Source organism: Anser anser, assembly GCF_964211835.1.
Source record: "Anser anser genome assembly, chromosome: 1".
NCBI classification, from domain to species: Eukaryota; Metazoa; Chordata; class Aves; order Anseriformes; family Anatidae; genus Anser; species Anser anser.
This window is the reverse complement of record NC_139720.1, coordinates 188,787,471-188,804,257: the sequence shown is the minus strand read 5'-3', so window position 1 is coordinate 188,804,257 and position 16,787 is coordinate 188,787,471. Positions and strand designations below refer to the sequence as shown.

Genomic DNA, 16,787 nt, shown 5'->3' with positions numbered 1-16,787 from the left:
AATTGTTTGCTGGTGGTGGATTTGTCTGGCTCTTGCAAATACACTCGCCAACCCCAGAGCCTGAAGCTCTTCATGGGGATGAATGCTGAGCCAACTGAGACCCTATGGCAAGGATTAAGGAGTCACACCAGTATGGGTGACGTTTGTAGGGTCTGTCTGTGTAGACCATCTGACTAAGAAGAGGAAGTGGATGAGACCTTCTATAGACAGCTGACAACAACCTCCCATTCGCAGACCTTGATCCTCGTGGGGGACTTCAACCACACAGATATCTACTGGAGAATCAATGCAGCAGGGCATAAGCAATCCAGGAAATTCCTGGAAAGCATCAGTGACAACTTTCTGATGTGAGTGATGGAGGAGCCAAGTAGGAGAGGTGCTCTAGTAGACCTCATACTCACAAACAATGAGAGGCTTGCTAGGGATGTGAAGATTGAAGGCAGCCTTGGCTGCAGTGACCATGAGATGATGGAATTCAGGATACTGAGAAGGGGAAAGGGGGGAAAAAGCAAGATCACAATGCTGGATTCCAGGAGAGTGGACTTTAGCCTCTTCAATGATCTACTTGGAAGAATCCCATCAGAAAAGGCCCTGGAGGGAAGAGGAGTCCAAGAAAGCTGGTTAATATTCCAGGATCACCTCTTCTAAGCTCAAGAGTGGTCTGTTCTGACAAACAGGTAAAGTCAGAATATGTCTATTAAAAATGACAGACTTGTGTGGATGAACAAGGAGCTCCTGGCAGAGCTCAGTTATGAAAAGAGGTATGCAGAAGGTTGAGGAAGGGTCAGATAACCCGGGAGGAATATAGGTGCTGTCTGAGCATGCTGAGACAGAGGTAGAAAAATCAAAGCCCAACTGGAATTGAATCTGATGAGGGTTGTCAAAGACAACAAGGAGGGCTTGTATATAGCTGACAAAAGGAAGATTAGGGAAGATGTACACCTGGTACTGAATAGGGCAGGGGCCCTGGTGACACAGAACATGGAAAATGCTGGGGTGTTGAATGCCGCCTTTGCCCTGGTCTTCAAGTAAGACCAGCCTTCAGGAATCCCAGGCTCTGGAAACCAGGGGAGTCTGGAGCAAGGAAGACCTACTCCTGGTGGAAGAGGAACAGTCAGGAAATACTTAACCAATCTGGTCATACCTAAGTCCATGGGCACTGCTGGGATGCACCCAGAGAGCTGAGAGCGGTAGCTGATGGCATTGTGAGGCCACTCTTAATCTTTGAATTATCATGGGTGTTTGGGAGACCTGTCTGAAGACTGGAGTAAAGCTTTTTTCCAATATTCAAAAAGGTTTTTCTTCAGTAAAAGAGTTGGAGCTACTGGGTAGCCCACTGTGGGGACACAAAGATGATGAAGAGAGTGGAATATTTCCCATATGCAGAAAGGCAGAGGGTTGGGACTGTTCAGCCTGGGGAAGAGAAGGCTCAGGGGATCTCATCGGTGTATATAAATATCTGAGGGGAGGGTGCAAATAAGATGGAGCGAGGCTCTTTTCACTAGTGCCCAGTGCTAGGACAAGAAGCAATGGGTGTGAACTGAAATCCAGGAGGTTCTGTCTGAACACAAGAAATAATTTTTTCACTTGTGCAAGTGATTGAGCACTGTCACAGGTTGCCCCAAAAGGTGACGGAGTCTCTTCCTTGGAGATACTCAAAAGCTGTCTAGGTATGGTCCTGGACAACTTGTTCTAGGAGGCCCTACTTGAGCAGGAGTGTTGGGCTAGCCGACTTCTAGAGGTTCCCTCCAACCTCAGCTATTCTGTGTTCTCCAGTACTGCACTGTGGGAAGTTCTAAGGTGCAAGGATCACGGTTCTGCATTGTGCCTACTTCTGAGAGCTATAGCGCCTACACTAAAAAGTACTCTCATAAACTGAAGCAGGGGAGATGGTGTTTCAGGCCCATGAGTGCTGCATGGAGCTTTCTGATAGCTGACACTTCCAGACCTTTATTTGTCACTATTTGATAACATAATGGGTCCCTACTGTAGAAATCTGATGCTGCTCCTTCCTTAGAGTAGGCTTTGGAAGGAGTAAAATTGTCTGTTCAGTGCAGAACCTGGTCTTTCAAACTGTGCTGGGTCTGCTGCTATTCTGTATAGAGTCAATTTTTGTGTTTGTGTTTTGCATTTGTCTTTTGAACAATAACGTGTAATTTGCTAAAGATAATTGAATTAACTGAAAGTGGCTGGGTTCAGGAGATATTTAACCTCTTGTGAGCTGAGAGTCATGTTGAAATCATTTTTATTGTCATTCGCTTTGGCGTTATAAATTCTAATCTTATTGTTCCACATCATTAGAAGTTTGTGCCAGAACTTCTGCAGCAAGTATTCCGTAATCAACCATGAAAATGATTGTCCTCATACCTTTTTAAAATGACACAGCTGTACTTTCCAGTGACGATGCAAGGGAATGGGATTTGTTAAATTTCAAAGCACAATTCAATGCAGAGTGTCAGGTGAAGGCAAGGCCCCACTTGGAAAACAAGTAAACAAATCTTTCTTCCGTACTTTGAAGTAGTAGGTTTGTTGACTTTGTTAAATTGCTTTTAATTACTTTGAAATGTTAGCATATGTAGATTAAATTCACCAGTGTCAGAAATGTTTTAATATTGAATTTGGTCAACAAACAATATCTCAAAGGTCCTTTCCTGGTCTTTTTTTATTTTATTTTTATAAACCATAAACAGTTTTACAAATTTAAAATTCAGTATGGTACTACTTCTCTGGTTAGGTAAAACGGCCAAGTTGGATATTACACGCCTTATTTGTAGTAGAATTTTAATTTAATTTATGCTAATTATAAAATAACTTATGTCCTTTGGAAGACACCAGCTGTTGCTGAAAATATTGATATTATGTATGCACCTGCAGCGAGATTTTTTTTGAAAGACTATTGGTATTTTCTTTACAGTGAAGCTTACCAAGAGAAAAATTACTTAAATCTTTGGCTTTTAGAACTTGATGGTTGTACATTATAGATAATCTGCTACGCCATCTGACACACAACGTTGTATTTAGACTTTTTTAGAAGAAACTTTTTGTTCTGTGGAACATGGGAGATGCTGACGAAATTGGACACTGGCATTTACACTCTGTGAAGCAGAAGGAAAAACTTTAACTACCAGTTTGCGAATTGAGATGATTATACACCAGATACGTTTTTAAGGCACATTTATTTGGATCATCTTTGTGCAGCCCACCACCTTAATTAAGACCAAGTGTTTTGCACTTGATAACATCTGTCCATGTGGCTGAACTTCTGTTCTCATTTCAAACATTTTATCTTAAGCAATAGTAACAGCAATCCAGAAAATAAATGTCCAGGTCCCTTTTTCAGCTCTTAGAGAGTTTTTGATAGGACAAGAGCGTCTGTGGTATTAATTTTTGAAATTATTAGAAGTAATTGAAAACTGTAATTATGTCAGACTGAATTTTTTCGTTCAGCCTTAATCATTGTGTATGTTGGGATAATGCAGATCGGAACGCTTTTGGCTGTGACAATTAGATCAAAAATAAATCCTCTGTTAAGAGTTTCTTTTAGTATAATCCTCTTGGGAAATAGGATAGATCTGATCTTCACATTTAATTGTTAAATGATGCTCCTAACTGACCCTGTCCTCTTCCTCCTTCCTGCAGCGTACACACATGCTCATGGGTATTCTGGGACACAAGACCGTGTTACATATACTGCACAAAGATTTAGCCAACTTTTAAGTGAAACCTCTTTGATTAACTTTTCAGAATTAAATGCTATCACTACCAAAGCTAAGGAAGACTGAAAGTTCTTAATTTCATCCTTCCTTTGGCTCACTCACTCTGTGCTAGTAAGTTGTTATTGCTCGATTATCACTGGAGTGCAAACACTGAATCTTTATTGGGTTCGCTTATCACAGTAGCTGCAATTTAAAGTGAAATTTAAGAACTAAATATTACCATGTTAATCTTCATGCCCTGTTTGAAAAGTAATGCAGCCTTTGTCTGGTCATCTGGGTGCTCATTATCTATCTAGTTTTTGAAAAGTTGCCATTTCCACAGAATACAGAGGTGTATATAAAGGCTGATTGGTCTAAATTAAGACTTAAGCTCTTTAGGTATTTTATATCATGGACTCTGTGTTTAACAGTGGCTTTTCATCTTATTCTTTAAATGCCTTATACAGTTTTCATGGTAATGTACTTAAGAGTACAGTGCTTGCTGTTGCTAAGAATAAAGGGCAAATGGTTAAGAAATTAAACAATATTATTCCTCTTAAAGGAATGATTATTTCTAAATAACAATACAATTTGATTGCTGCTCCAGCATATCAAAGGAAGAAGCTGTACCTACTACTTCTATGTAGAAGAGAATATAAAGTGATGGAGGCATTTATGAAGATCTTCTTTCTTTGGCTGCGTGATCTGAAGAAAGGCAGTAGTAAAACAGTTTACTGAGATAAAATATCAAGAAGAGTAAAAGCCAAACTAAGTTTACTAATGGACACATGAATTGAATATCAATTTGCAAAGTTCACGTGAAGATGCTTTTGATGTTCTGATAACCTTTGTAAATACGGTTGTAGGGTACAGAAAGATCTCTTCATCTTTGGATATGAAAAATAGCAAGTGCTTGAAGTGTTTTGCTAGGTGGGAGTGCAGTTTGGATGTGCAGATCAAGTAATTGTACTTTCATATTATATTAAATTTTTTTCATTTGCTACACCCTTTTGCTATTGTCTTAAAAATACAATTCACTTAGTCAATTAGATAAAAGTATCTAATTAATTTTAATTCATGTGGATGTGTAGCATGGATTTTGCGGTATCTATCTTTGCTAGAAAAGGTTTGGCAACTCTGGGGACTAGAAATGGGCTATTTCTTTGGCAGGAGCCCCCTGCTGAAGTAGAAGCAGCATGCTGAACAGAAGTATGTTACAGGCCTAATGAGGTCTCTGAAGATCAACTTGGAGTTTGCTGATCCAATGCACAACTAAAACTGATTCACATCTATGTGGAACTTCTAGGAAGTTCCAAGGAATATTTTTATTGTAAAATTGGGGCAAGGTAATAGGTATGTGGTAACAGACTTCAGAATGTGGTGGTGTGAAAACTACTTTTGATTAGCAGTTACTTTTGCTGTCGACTGGGGATTGGGATGGAGGCAAAGTCCATGGACAGTTTTCCTTCTTTTTAAAATATCTGTTTTTCAGCAGTGCAAACTTACTGGGTTTTAAGTCAAATAATTCTGTATTGCTTTATTAATTAACCTTCATAATCTGTGTGCTTGTTTTTCAGCAAACCTGATATGTCTCGGTTGAGGTTGGCTGCAGGGAGTGCTATTGTGAAGCTGGCACAAGAACCTTGTTACCATGAAATCATCACCTTAGAACAGTACCAGCTGTGTGCACTAGCCATAAATGTAAGGAAATTGGGTGTGTTGTGAGGGTTATCATCAAATATATATGTACATATGTTGTATGTTGTGTATATTTCTGCTAATTTGATTTTATACAAAACCCTCAGATTTGATATGAGTGTATTTTTGTCCTACGTAATCCCGGAAATCTGTTTTGGGTGAGAACTGGGTATGTTGGACTGTGGTGACAACAGAGAACTTTGCTTCTTGATACTTGGGTAGAATGCATTTGGAATGTGGAGGCCTTCAAAGATAGTTGGCATCCTTCAAATAGCAGAAGAGGTAGGAGAGATTTTTCTCTAGATATAGGGAGTTGTCATCCTGAACTTCTGTCTGTGAGCCCAAAGTAGCAGAAGGGAAGTAACTTTCAAATTGTAAGTAGAGATGTAGAGATCCTCCATGTTCCTGTCTTGTAAACTTTGTAAATTCTGCAGAATCTGATTGACCTTCATATTTAACAAACTTTAGATTTTAAGCTCTTTTGGGACAGGAATTCTGCCTTTACTTCTCCCTGAGGCACCTAATGGATTATGAATACTTATAAGTAACTTCTCCAGATCTTCTTGAGGTTTCCTACAATTTTCTTTCTTTCTGCCAGACTGTCAAGTTCAGATCCTCAGAGGCAGAGTAATTGTAATGGTTTCAGTGAGTTTTGCATTTCTAGGTTGTACTGTATTAATTTCTCACAGAGACTATCTGTGTATTTGTGTTTCAGATGTTTGCATATGTACCTATACATACATATGTGTTTATGCTTAGCAGTAAAATTCGTTTACTGATGGTAGACTCTTAAGATTTTAGAATAATAGATAATATTCCTTCTTGACACAATCAAGTCTAGCCACAGATTAGGACACTCAGGTGACATCACAGCCGACTCTAGTATTCAGTAACTTAATTTACAGCAAGTTTTCTTTAAATGGACATATGAGAAAGCAGATTAAATAAAAGGAAAGGCAAAATTTTAAGAGTTGTAATGATTGCACAGGTTCTACTATGGTGCTGTGCAGCGTATTGGATTTTTTTTTCTGAGAGAATGCCATTCTCTATGTGGAATGATTGAAGTATAGAATACATGATTAAATGTTGTTGCTCCCTGCTATGTTAAGGTTGTGGTGGTAAACAGAGACTTTATGATGATTAAATGCATGTAGTTTTAGTCATTTTAAAATAAATTATGTATGCGTTTGGCCAGACCTGTAACCTCACCAGCAGTTAAGTTTTGATTTGCAGAACAAATTTATATGTCAGCAAAGCTTCATATTGAAATAGAATAGAAAGTAATTGAGCATGGTGCTGAGTACTTCAGTATTTAACAGACCTTAAGATCCTATTTAAGATTTAATAAGATTTGCTGTTGAAAACGCCATTCTAATTATATTCAGAATAACGCTTTTAGATTGCTTAAGTTGCATAAAAAAAACTTGCTCAGTTGCCTTCAGCAACTGTTTGAGGGTGTTTTAATTGTTTAAGCAAGTCCGTCAGTTTTCAAGAATCAGGGTCATGTCTGAGGGGCAACATACAGCTTTGTAAATATATGTATTTTTTTAAAGTTAAATGGTATCCTTCTGATGAATTGCAATTAAATTCAGAAAGTAGATAGGTCAGGCTTATGTATGGTTTATGGTTATGTAGTTGTATGCTGGAAGAAATGTAGAACTTGGTTGAGTTTGGTCCTTCTTCCTCTCAGTGAACTAGTGTACTGAGGTGATTTAAAGGTTATTTTTCACATTAGGAGATAAATAAATAAGAATCATGCCAATTTGTGTCTTGCAGTGAAGTCAGTAGCAATGAACTAACTGCCTTTGTCCTCTGAGTCAGGGAGGACGACTTTGTCAGCATACCAACTCTGCACAACTCTGTTCTAAGCTTTCCAAAGATGTTAGACCTAGGTGATGTTAACAAGCAGAAGAGGGCTCTGTGTTAGTCTTCTTCTGGGGGTGGATTTGCTGTGAAGGCAGGTTTTATACCCATGCAGTAGATCATGAGCGTATCTTACAGATAAGATTTGTAGTCTTGGGTCACTGCAGCTGCATCGGTCAGCTCTGGCTACAGAAGGCATTTTGGAGTTTCATAATGGGTAGAGGAAGACTATGGCTTCAAGCCCAGATGTAAATGGGGCTTGATGTATTTCTTCTGGATTTAATTTTTGGTTAGGGGGATGAGGAGGCTTTTTTTTTCTTTTTAAATCACATTTTTCGATCCCATTTGTAAATTCGGCAGATTCAGTATTACCAATGGCTAGGTTTTGTCTCTGTTCTTCCTGTTGGCTGATAGCTGGAAACCTAAATTGTTTCTGGTTTCAAAACTGTCATTTAACTAAAATAGGTACTTATTCCTTTTAATGTTCTTTCTTCATATTTAGAGATAAAAAAAAATAATCTTTCCTCTTGACCTTATTTTGGCAGGATACATATGTCAAGCTGCTTAGGGAGTCTTGTTTACAGCACACTTTTCTCTGCATTTCCTAGTAACTGTTTTCCACACCTGCTTCTGTTAACCTTTCTTGGCTTTGAATGGTGTCTTAAAGTATGTAGGTTATTTTTTATACAAAGAGTTTTGAAGTTCATATCTCTTCTGGAAATATGTTGCCTAATAGATCATAGGGAGTACATTTGCCCCCGTTCGTACTTTGTTTTCTTTGACAACGCTTAGTTACAGGTTGTTCTCTTCTGTGGTCAGTCATGGTTCATAGGTTTTTATATCATAGTGGAAATGCTTGGTAATCTTGTAAGCATGTGACCTTTAATTTTGTTGAATTTTATTCTGTTTCTAATGTTAATGTCTTGATGAAAATCTGTGAAATTGCAGTAATAAAATCAGCACGGTTACTAGTGACTAAACAGTGTTTCAGTGCAGATGTTCACCTTCGGCCCCCCAAACCAAGTGGTCCCATTGTAAGCAATTTCATTAACTTTGCCTCAATACTATGCCAAATTAATCCTTAGATCCTAAGTGCATTATCTTTCTCTACAGCTTGAGCCTTAATTTTTCTTCTCACCTTCAGAGAAGCTTCAGTTGATTAACTCAATTTAATTGTTCTGAAATGGTATAAAGAAATGTTCCGACAATTCCTACGTTTCTGTGGTGGCAGGGTCTGAACTTGATTTTGGCATATTTACCCAGTCTTCTGTTTTATTTCACAACCTGTGTTACTTTTAGAAAGGTTTACTGTTTACTTTTTTGTTTTGTTTTTAATAGGATGAATGTTACCAAGTGAGACAAATATTTGCTCAGAAACTTCACAAAGGGCTTTCTAGACTACGGCTGCCACTAGAATATATGGCTATTTGTGCACTGTGTGCAAAAGATCCAGTGAAAGAGAGAAGAGCTCATGCTAGGCAGTGCCTTGTGAAGAACATAAATGTCAGAAGGGAGTATCTGAAGCAACATGCAGCAGTTAGTGGTAAGAGAATAGAAGTCACTTTTTGGTACAAGTGCTAGAGTTCACAGGTAAATGTTAATAGACTGTGAAAATATTGTCTTCTGTTTTTTTTTTTTTTTACACAGAATGGCTGTAAACTTTTGGTAAGTTTCACTCAGAGGTATTAAATGAAAACTGAAAATAGAGTCCAGATTTTCTCTTGAGTTTTTAATAGGCATGTCTGAGATCTTTCCATTTCTTTAAAAGCTGTGTAAATGCTTATGCCTATATTAGAAGTGAAGCAGATTTTCAAAGGCAGATGTGTACTGTTTGAACTTAATGGTTAATTATGTTGTAAGTGAAGTGGCAATGATTAATTTTCGGTAATTAATAATATGCAACCTTAATGACATTATAAATGCTGCACTAAATTGACGCTCTTTGAGCTGCTGTACTGAGTAGCTTCTTATCTTGTCTTATGCTGGCAAAGAGCTATATTTGTAGGTACTTCAGGATGAGTTTTTGTAATTCTTTTCTTCCTAGTGACAACAGTCTGATCATAGGAATGCTTTTTAAGTTGTTATGAACTGATGTGAGCTATTTTTCTTTTATAAAATCAATCCTTGTCCCTTTTGACTTACTTGAAACTGCACACATACAATATGATAACACTGGTATATCAACATGTGATAACGTGGACCTTTATGAAGAGCTCAGGGCATTTTGAGTAAGAGATTTCGAAAGTTTTATTTCTTTGGAGGATTACTGATGGTTCTCATCTTTGACATTTTTGAAATGATGTGGATTTTTTTCATCTTGTCTTAGGGTAGACCAAACCTGGTTTGTGAATCTGATCTTGCATATGCTGTCAGATAACGGATTTTATTCTAGATTTATGAATCACAGACTTTGTATTAGCCATGCCAGTCTGTGTGTGCCTCAGTCCCCTTAGACTTAAATCAGAGAATGTCTGCAGAGAAATCCTTTTGTGTATTGTTAATTAGACTTCAAAAAAAAAAAAGCCAATACTTTTTCTCTCTGCTCAATAACAGGTAAAAAAAAGAAAAATCCATTCAGCAAAAGCCTTTAAATCATCCTAAGACTATTCCTCTTGAAAGCTGAAAAATCTTTTCAGTTACATAGGAGGAAAATATAATAATTTTCATACAATGAAACATAATTGCTGATTTCCTAATTGTACTAAGATAGATACTGTGAGGTTACTATGAAAAAGTCTGTAGGAAAAATGAAGCAGAGTCTTGGTGTGAGTGGCTTTTAATTCAGTAGCACCTCGAAGTGTGCCTGACAGTTTCTTGCTAAAAAAAATTAGTGATTCCATTGAATGGATTTCTACTGTTATCCATGAGGACTTTTAATTAGATATAGATTGCTGGAATTTTTGGGGGGTTACAGTGTTAACTTTGTGACATTTAGATTTACCAGTCTGAGCTTTTAACAAATAAATAGTCTTGAACTGTTTGTATCTTGCAAAATCATTACTGCAGTGTAGTACAACTGAAGCCCAGGTAAGATAGTGTTGTGCGTGTGTGTGTTGCTCTTACTGTAATGACACTAATACCTACTATTCAAGTACCTACAAGAAGCTAAGTATGAGAATCTGCTTCTTTGATCAATGAAATTATTTTGGGGAATTTATAAACTGATGGTTTTGTGATATGCTTTTTCCTGAAAACTCAATAAAGGTGATGAGGATATTATTGGAAATTTGGGAGGACTTCAACATTTGTTGAAAAGACGGTAAATTTCTGTATACCTTGCCTGAGGAAAATTTCCTAAGGACTGGTACCAGGCAGTAAAATGTCTCTTTCCTCCATGCTGACAGGATGGCAGGAATTGCACTGAGACCTCTAAGTTCTCTAAATGTTCTTCAGAGTGGAGGGTGCTCAAGAAGAGGCTTGTTTTATTTTGTATCTACTACCAGTTCTATCTGTGTAGGGACTTGTCTGGCATAGGAATCTTTGGTTTCTACTGTTGGGCTTTTACTTGCAAGTCAGTGAGTAGGAAAGTTACAAGAGTAAAACTTCTATTTTTTTAACAAATTTCTTTCCTAACTGCTCGTAGATGTCTGTTGTGGATTTTTGGCACGTTCTAGTTGCAAGAGCTTGTACTGTAGGTCCGTGATGCCACCCTACCTTTCAGGTAGTGTCTTCCTTCGTTAGAGATGAAGGAAGATTGTGTAAATACTATTTTTGTCAGGGTTTAAGTACAATGTGTGTTAATACTTGTCCAGTTTCTCTTTTAAATGTATTTGGTTCACTTTGTTTTCCAGACCCTGTTGGAACTATTGCTGTAGTTGTCTTAGAAAGTGTACAAGGCAGGAGGTCATTGTTCTTAGGCTCTTGATGAGACTTTTATTGAAGTTCAAAATTAACATAAATAATAGCAAAATGATTTGCCTGGGATATGTCTTAAGGCAAGGCAGTTTTGCTAGCATTTTGAAATCATAATTGTTTTATTTTCTTCCCCACCACTTCTTTATTTTTCTTATTTAGCTGCACAAAGCTGATGGACGAAATGCATGACAGTGCTTGAAGAAGTGAAGGATGTTTTTTGAAGTTAATAGTTGAAAGTCAGTTGGAACACATTAAAATTTTCTTTGAGAAGTACACTGGATTTCAATTACATAAACATAACCACCCAATTTCTTTGTATTTCAAGTTTTATTTGTTCTTATACATCATGATGGCTTACATTCTGTGTAGTAATTACTCCTGTAATTTAACTGGATCAACTGCATTGGCTGTGTAAAGGTGTATCCTTGGAACTTAGCAGCTTCTGAAGCTTAGCAGCTTCAGTGGGTCTTCATAAATTTTGAATTCTTTCTTTGCCGTTATGACTGAATTCAAGTATTTTATGAAAGCTGTGAAGCAACCATCATTATGCAGACCTTTATAAATGGGATAGAGTAAGACTTTTTCACGGCAATTATTTATTCAGTCTTGTGAAATCTACAATAATGACGTATTCTAATTTATGTGCACAGTAGTTCTCAAACACATCTCATGAAAACATATATTAGAGATAAAAAATAATTGTCATTGTTTTAATGTATTTTAAAATAGATTTCAAATAGAATTATGTATAATGATTTACAGAAGTCTGGTCCTCTTATTCACAACCTAATACGGGGTAGTTAAAAGCTTACTGAAGGAAGGCTTTCCAGACTTTCCATGTCTTTCATGACCAATCACTTGCTCAAAAGTGTGGATAGATATTTTCAAAAGCACAGCCAGGAATTTCCTCCCTTACTTCATATGTACATTGAAGCATTTATTCATAGGCATGTTTATACTGTGAATTTGCAGTTGTCACTGGCACTCAAGATCAGATGCTTTTACTGTAGTAATACTCATGAGACACTAGCATGCCTTGCCTATTGCCCTGTCTGTTGCACAGGATACAGGTTTAATAACTTCGGTGTGCTGTATATCCTCCAGTACCTCTCAGTCATTAGGAGAAGGTAGTGTAGATCTTTTCTCATCTGTCTTTATGTTGTCATTGTCCTGTGTGATATAACCTTTTCATTCTGGTTTTCTATTTCAAACTTTGAGGTGCTGCAATTCACTCTTCACAGTGTTAGTTATGAATTTGTTACCTTATGGAACGTGCATTTTGTGGTCGTGACTCTGAGAGGGCCTTTGGCCAGTAGTCCTTTCTTTTTGAATCCCCTTAGGAGAGTTGTCCGTCTGACTGTTCTGATGTAGAAGACATTTTTCTGTCATACTTGCTTAGGACTATCTACAAGTCTTGCAGGATGCTAGAAAAAGTTTTGAATGCTTTGAATATCATAATTCAGTTGAGATGCTCTGCTCAAGTGGGATTGAGACTTTCTGACTCAGTCCACTACTACTTTATTGTGGTAGCTGCTGTGATAGCTGTTAGGTTACCTTCTGTCTCTTCTCTAAACAAATGAGGTAGGCTGTAGGTTTGGAGAACGTTGTGGCTGTTTGACTGCAAATCTTTATTTTCACTTGTTTTTTGGAAAAAGTGCACTTCTTTCTATTCTCTTGACAGCAAGACTCTACACTGCAGTGTCCAAAGAAGGAATAATAGCTTACTCTGCAATTGTGCTGGTCTCAGATGTAGCAGTTAACATGGATTTTGTGACCAGTCTTCTGTTTTTCTGAATACAGGATTTGAACCAAGGAAAGGATTGGGGGGGTAGAAAGAACTCTAGCTGTGTTCAAGATAGTTAGAAAATATCCAGCCCTGAGGCATGTTTAAAATCTCAGTTTTTACATGCACAAAACATCTACACATCAACAATCAGATGCATATTAACAGCAACGTTATGAAGAAATAATAGGCCCACATGTAGCTACGTTTTATCTTAATGTATGCTAACCTTAAATTTTGATCTTTCCTTTTGTAGTAGAAAATATTCAAGTAGTAGGAAAATGTGTTTCTTGAGTCTTTTGATGCATCTTTCTTTTGCTTTTTAGAGAAACTCTTGTCACTTCTGCCAGAGTATGTTGTTCCTTATACTATACATCTTCTAGCTCATGACCCAGATTATGTCAAAGTTCAAGACATTGAACAACTCAAGGACATTAAAGAGTAAGACTACTTTTAATACTGTTGTTTGAGAGGATTATAATAATTTAATTTTTATTTTTAGTAAAATTTTAATTTAAAAAAGTACACTTATACGTTGTCCAGTATGTGTAACGATGGCAGTTATTTCTGTAAAATATTGTTAGAAATGGTATATATGCTTTTTTTAATGCTCTGCAGTATCTTACAGAAGAACCTACACTTTCTGCTCATCTTAACCTTCATTTCTTTCTTCTAATGAATTTGTTTGCTGGAGTTGAAATTGCTTAAATCTGTAATACCAGTAAAACTATACCAAGCAACTTTCTGAAATGTGATTTTTTTTAATTATTTTTTTATTTTTAAGGGTGGGAATTTTTTTGGCATATTCATGAGAAGTACTCCCTTTCTTCTTAGGTGTTTGTGGTTCATACTAGAAATACTGATGGCTAAAAATGAAAACAACAGTCACGCGTTTATCAGAAAAATGGTAGAAAACATCAAACAGACAAAGGATGCTCAAGGACCAGATGATGCAAAAATGAATGAAGTACGTGATACTTTATGATTGGAATCTGTATTTAATTTTGGCCTGGTTCTGGAAATGAGATGCTTTGTTTCTGTCTCGGTAACATTATTAAACATTACTTTTAGATAGAAGTAAACTGAAATTTTTACTCTTTTTAATTTGTCCAGTTTTTCTGCTTTGTAATATTTCATTTGAAAAGTGCAAGACAGTAAGCTTAGTGTAGGAAGAAAAATACATGCATGAAATGTCTCCAGTTTGTACTGTGTAGCGAATGTATCAAACCCTGGTCTTGTTTTTGAGGTTTTTGTATCACATAATACATACATTTGTCACTTCTCTGCTTTTCCCAAATAGTTTTTTTTTGGCTTTGTCTTTGAAACCATGGCATGCATTATTCGTAAGTGTAGAAAGATCATGGAAGCTAGCTTTGTTTAACTGCTGAGTGTGCAGTGCTTTTGTCTTCTGCTCCTACGTTTTAGTACCTGGTGATACACTGCTTAATATGGATGCTACTGTTAAATGTTTAAGATACTTGTTTTAAATCTGAGCTCTTGTAGTTCTGTGCTTGGGTTGAGCTGCAGCTCTGTGGAGAAGGAGCTGGGGAGTCCTGGTGGACCGCAGGTTAACCATGAGCCAGCAATGTGCCCTTGTGGCCAAGAAGGCCAATGGGATCCTGGGGTGCATTTGGAAGAATGTTGCCAGCAGGTCAAGGGAGGTGATCCACCCCCTCTACTCAGCCCTGGTGAGGCCTCACCTGGAGTATTGTGTCCAGTTCTGGGCTCCCCAGTACAAGAGGGACATGGGGCTCCTGGAGAGAGTCCAGATAAAGGCTATGAAGATGATGAGGGGACTGGAGCACCTGTCATATGAGGAGAGGCAGAGAGAGTTGGGCCTGTTTTGCTTGGAGAAGAGAAGACTGAGAGGGGATCTTATCAATGTGTATAAATATCTGAGGAGAGGGTGTCAAGAGGATGGGGCCAGACTCTTTTCAGTGGTGCCCAGCAACAGGACAAGAGGCATGGAGCATGAATTGAAACACAGAAGTTCTAGCTGAGTATGAGAAAACACTTTGTTACTGTGAGAGTGACAGAGCACTGGAACAGGTCACCCATGGAGGCTGTGAAGTCTCCTCTGGATATATTCAAAACCCACCTGGATGCCATCCTGCGCAATGTGCTCTAGGTAACCCCGCTTGGCAGATGGGATTGGGCTAGGTGATCTCCAGAGGTACCTTCCAGCCTCAACCATTCTGTGATTCTGTGAAGATTTGCAATGAACTTCTGATTATTTTTTATTTTTTTTACAGAAACTCTACACAGTCTGTGATGTAGCAATGAATATCATTATGTCAAAGAGTACAACATACAGTTTGGAATCCCCTAAAGACCCTGTACTTCCAGCACGATATTTTACTCAACCTGACAAGGTATACCTTGGAGTTTAATTTCTCTTGAGATAAATCTGTTTAAGTCTTTGTTAGTTGTAATGTGAGAGCTCTGTAGATCTTGGCAACTTTAGACTTCTCCCTGTCTTAATTTAGTTGAAGATACATGTATGTGTGTTTTCGTAAGAATTTGTATACGTACATACAAACACTGCTTTCTTTTTTCTTTTTTTTTAAGGAGATGTTCAGGTTAAAATTTCAAAAGTATAAAAGATATAAAGAAAATCTTCTAGTACTACCTCCAAAATGTATATATCTTATTCATTGACTTTGTTGTTGTTGTTTTTTCCCTTCTTTACAGAACTTCAGTAACACCAAAAATTATCTTCCTCCAGAAATGAAGTCATTTTTCACTCCTGGAAAGGTCTGTATATATATATGTGTGCATAGATATATAAATATATATATATAATTATTATTTAAAAAATAATAATAGTAAAAAGAATAACTGACCTGTACAGTTTAAAAAACAAGCACAAAAACAACACTTCAAGTTGAGGTTAAATATGTTTTTCCTGCCTGAAGGTTTTTATAAACCAAAAATAAACAAGTAGAGAGAATGAGACGGATAGAAGGAAAGACTGCTACTATGTATGCAGTGGTGGTGGTAGTAGGCAAAGCCTGAAGTCTTTTAAAAACAGAGACAAAAAAATGTCCAGTGAGAGTTTGAATGTCTCTGTGCTTTTGAGCTCTTTCTGTATTCGCTTATTGATTAATGTTAAACTGTAAACACAGACATGTAAGTTCTTAAACTGTATTTAGTTCTCCAATGTTTCTTATGTTTTGGAGAGGATATGCTGTTTTTTTCATACTTAGAGCAGAGTGAATCTTTTATAGCCGGACTTAATTTTATACTTTAATGAAAATAAAATCAGCACATCAGTGGTGTGTATCTGGGAAAAAGGAACATTCAAAGCTGCTATGATGTGCGTGTCGAACAGTGTGGGTTTTGGTGTGTGTGTTTGTTTGTTTGTCTTGGTGCTGTCACCAATTTGAGACATAGCTAGAATCTAATACCTCAATAGAAAATGGATCATCCTAGATATTGTGAAATCGGGGGAATGGTCTTAAATCGTTCAACATTTCTGTACACAGGTGTTTGGCATAAAGGAAAATTGTCTTTAGGAGTAACTGAATCCTTTCAACTCTCTCAAAAGTTAGTATGAGCTAGAGGTATTTGGCATATCTGAAAGATAATCCACTTAAATAAATAAACTGAAGCTCACCACTGTCTGGAAATTTTGGCTCCTATTAAAAGCCTAACCATTTTCAAATCTCTGTGCATGAAGCATCAGTTGTCTCCAGAATATTTGCTTTTGAGGTTCTCATTCATTTCCAGTTGAAGCTAGCATGGTTTGCCATTACAGCTAAGCCAGTTTAATGGCTTGATGCTGAAATTACTGTCCTACTGCTATTTCTGTTTTGCCAGTTCAGGTGTTTATCTAATCCAAATGGCAAGCTGGTTCAGGCAGCCACATCAGCTGAAAGCAAACCGTACAAAAG

At 37.3% G+C, this 16,787-nt stretch overlaps 1 protein-coding gene across 5 annotated transcripts in view; it reads left to right on the top strand.

Moving 5' to 3' along the window:
* The window catches only part of PDS5B (PDS5 cohesin associated factor B), a 111,840-nt gene that overhangs the window by 80,779 nt on the left and 14,274 nt on the right, over positions 1-16,787 (top strand). For all 5 annotated transcript variants that reach the window (XM_083803441.1, XM_083803440.1, XM_083803438.1 and 2 more), the window contains 6 exons: positions 5,273-5,396; positions 8,595-8,799; positions 13,221-13,335; positions 13,729-13,861; positions 15,147-15,266; positions 15,586-15,648. In XM_083803441.1, the coding sequence (XP_083659567.1) occupies positions 5,273-5,396; positions 8,595-8,799; positions 13,221-13,335; positions 13,729-13,861; positions 15,147-15,266; positions 15,586-15,648 (760 nt within the window). The remainder of the gene's footprint in view (positions 1-5,272; positions 5,397-8,594; positions 8,800-13,220; positions 13,336-13,728; positions 13,862-15,146; positions 15,267-15,585; positions 15,649-16,787) is intronic.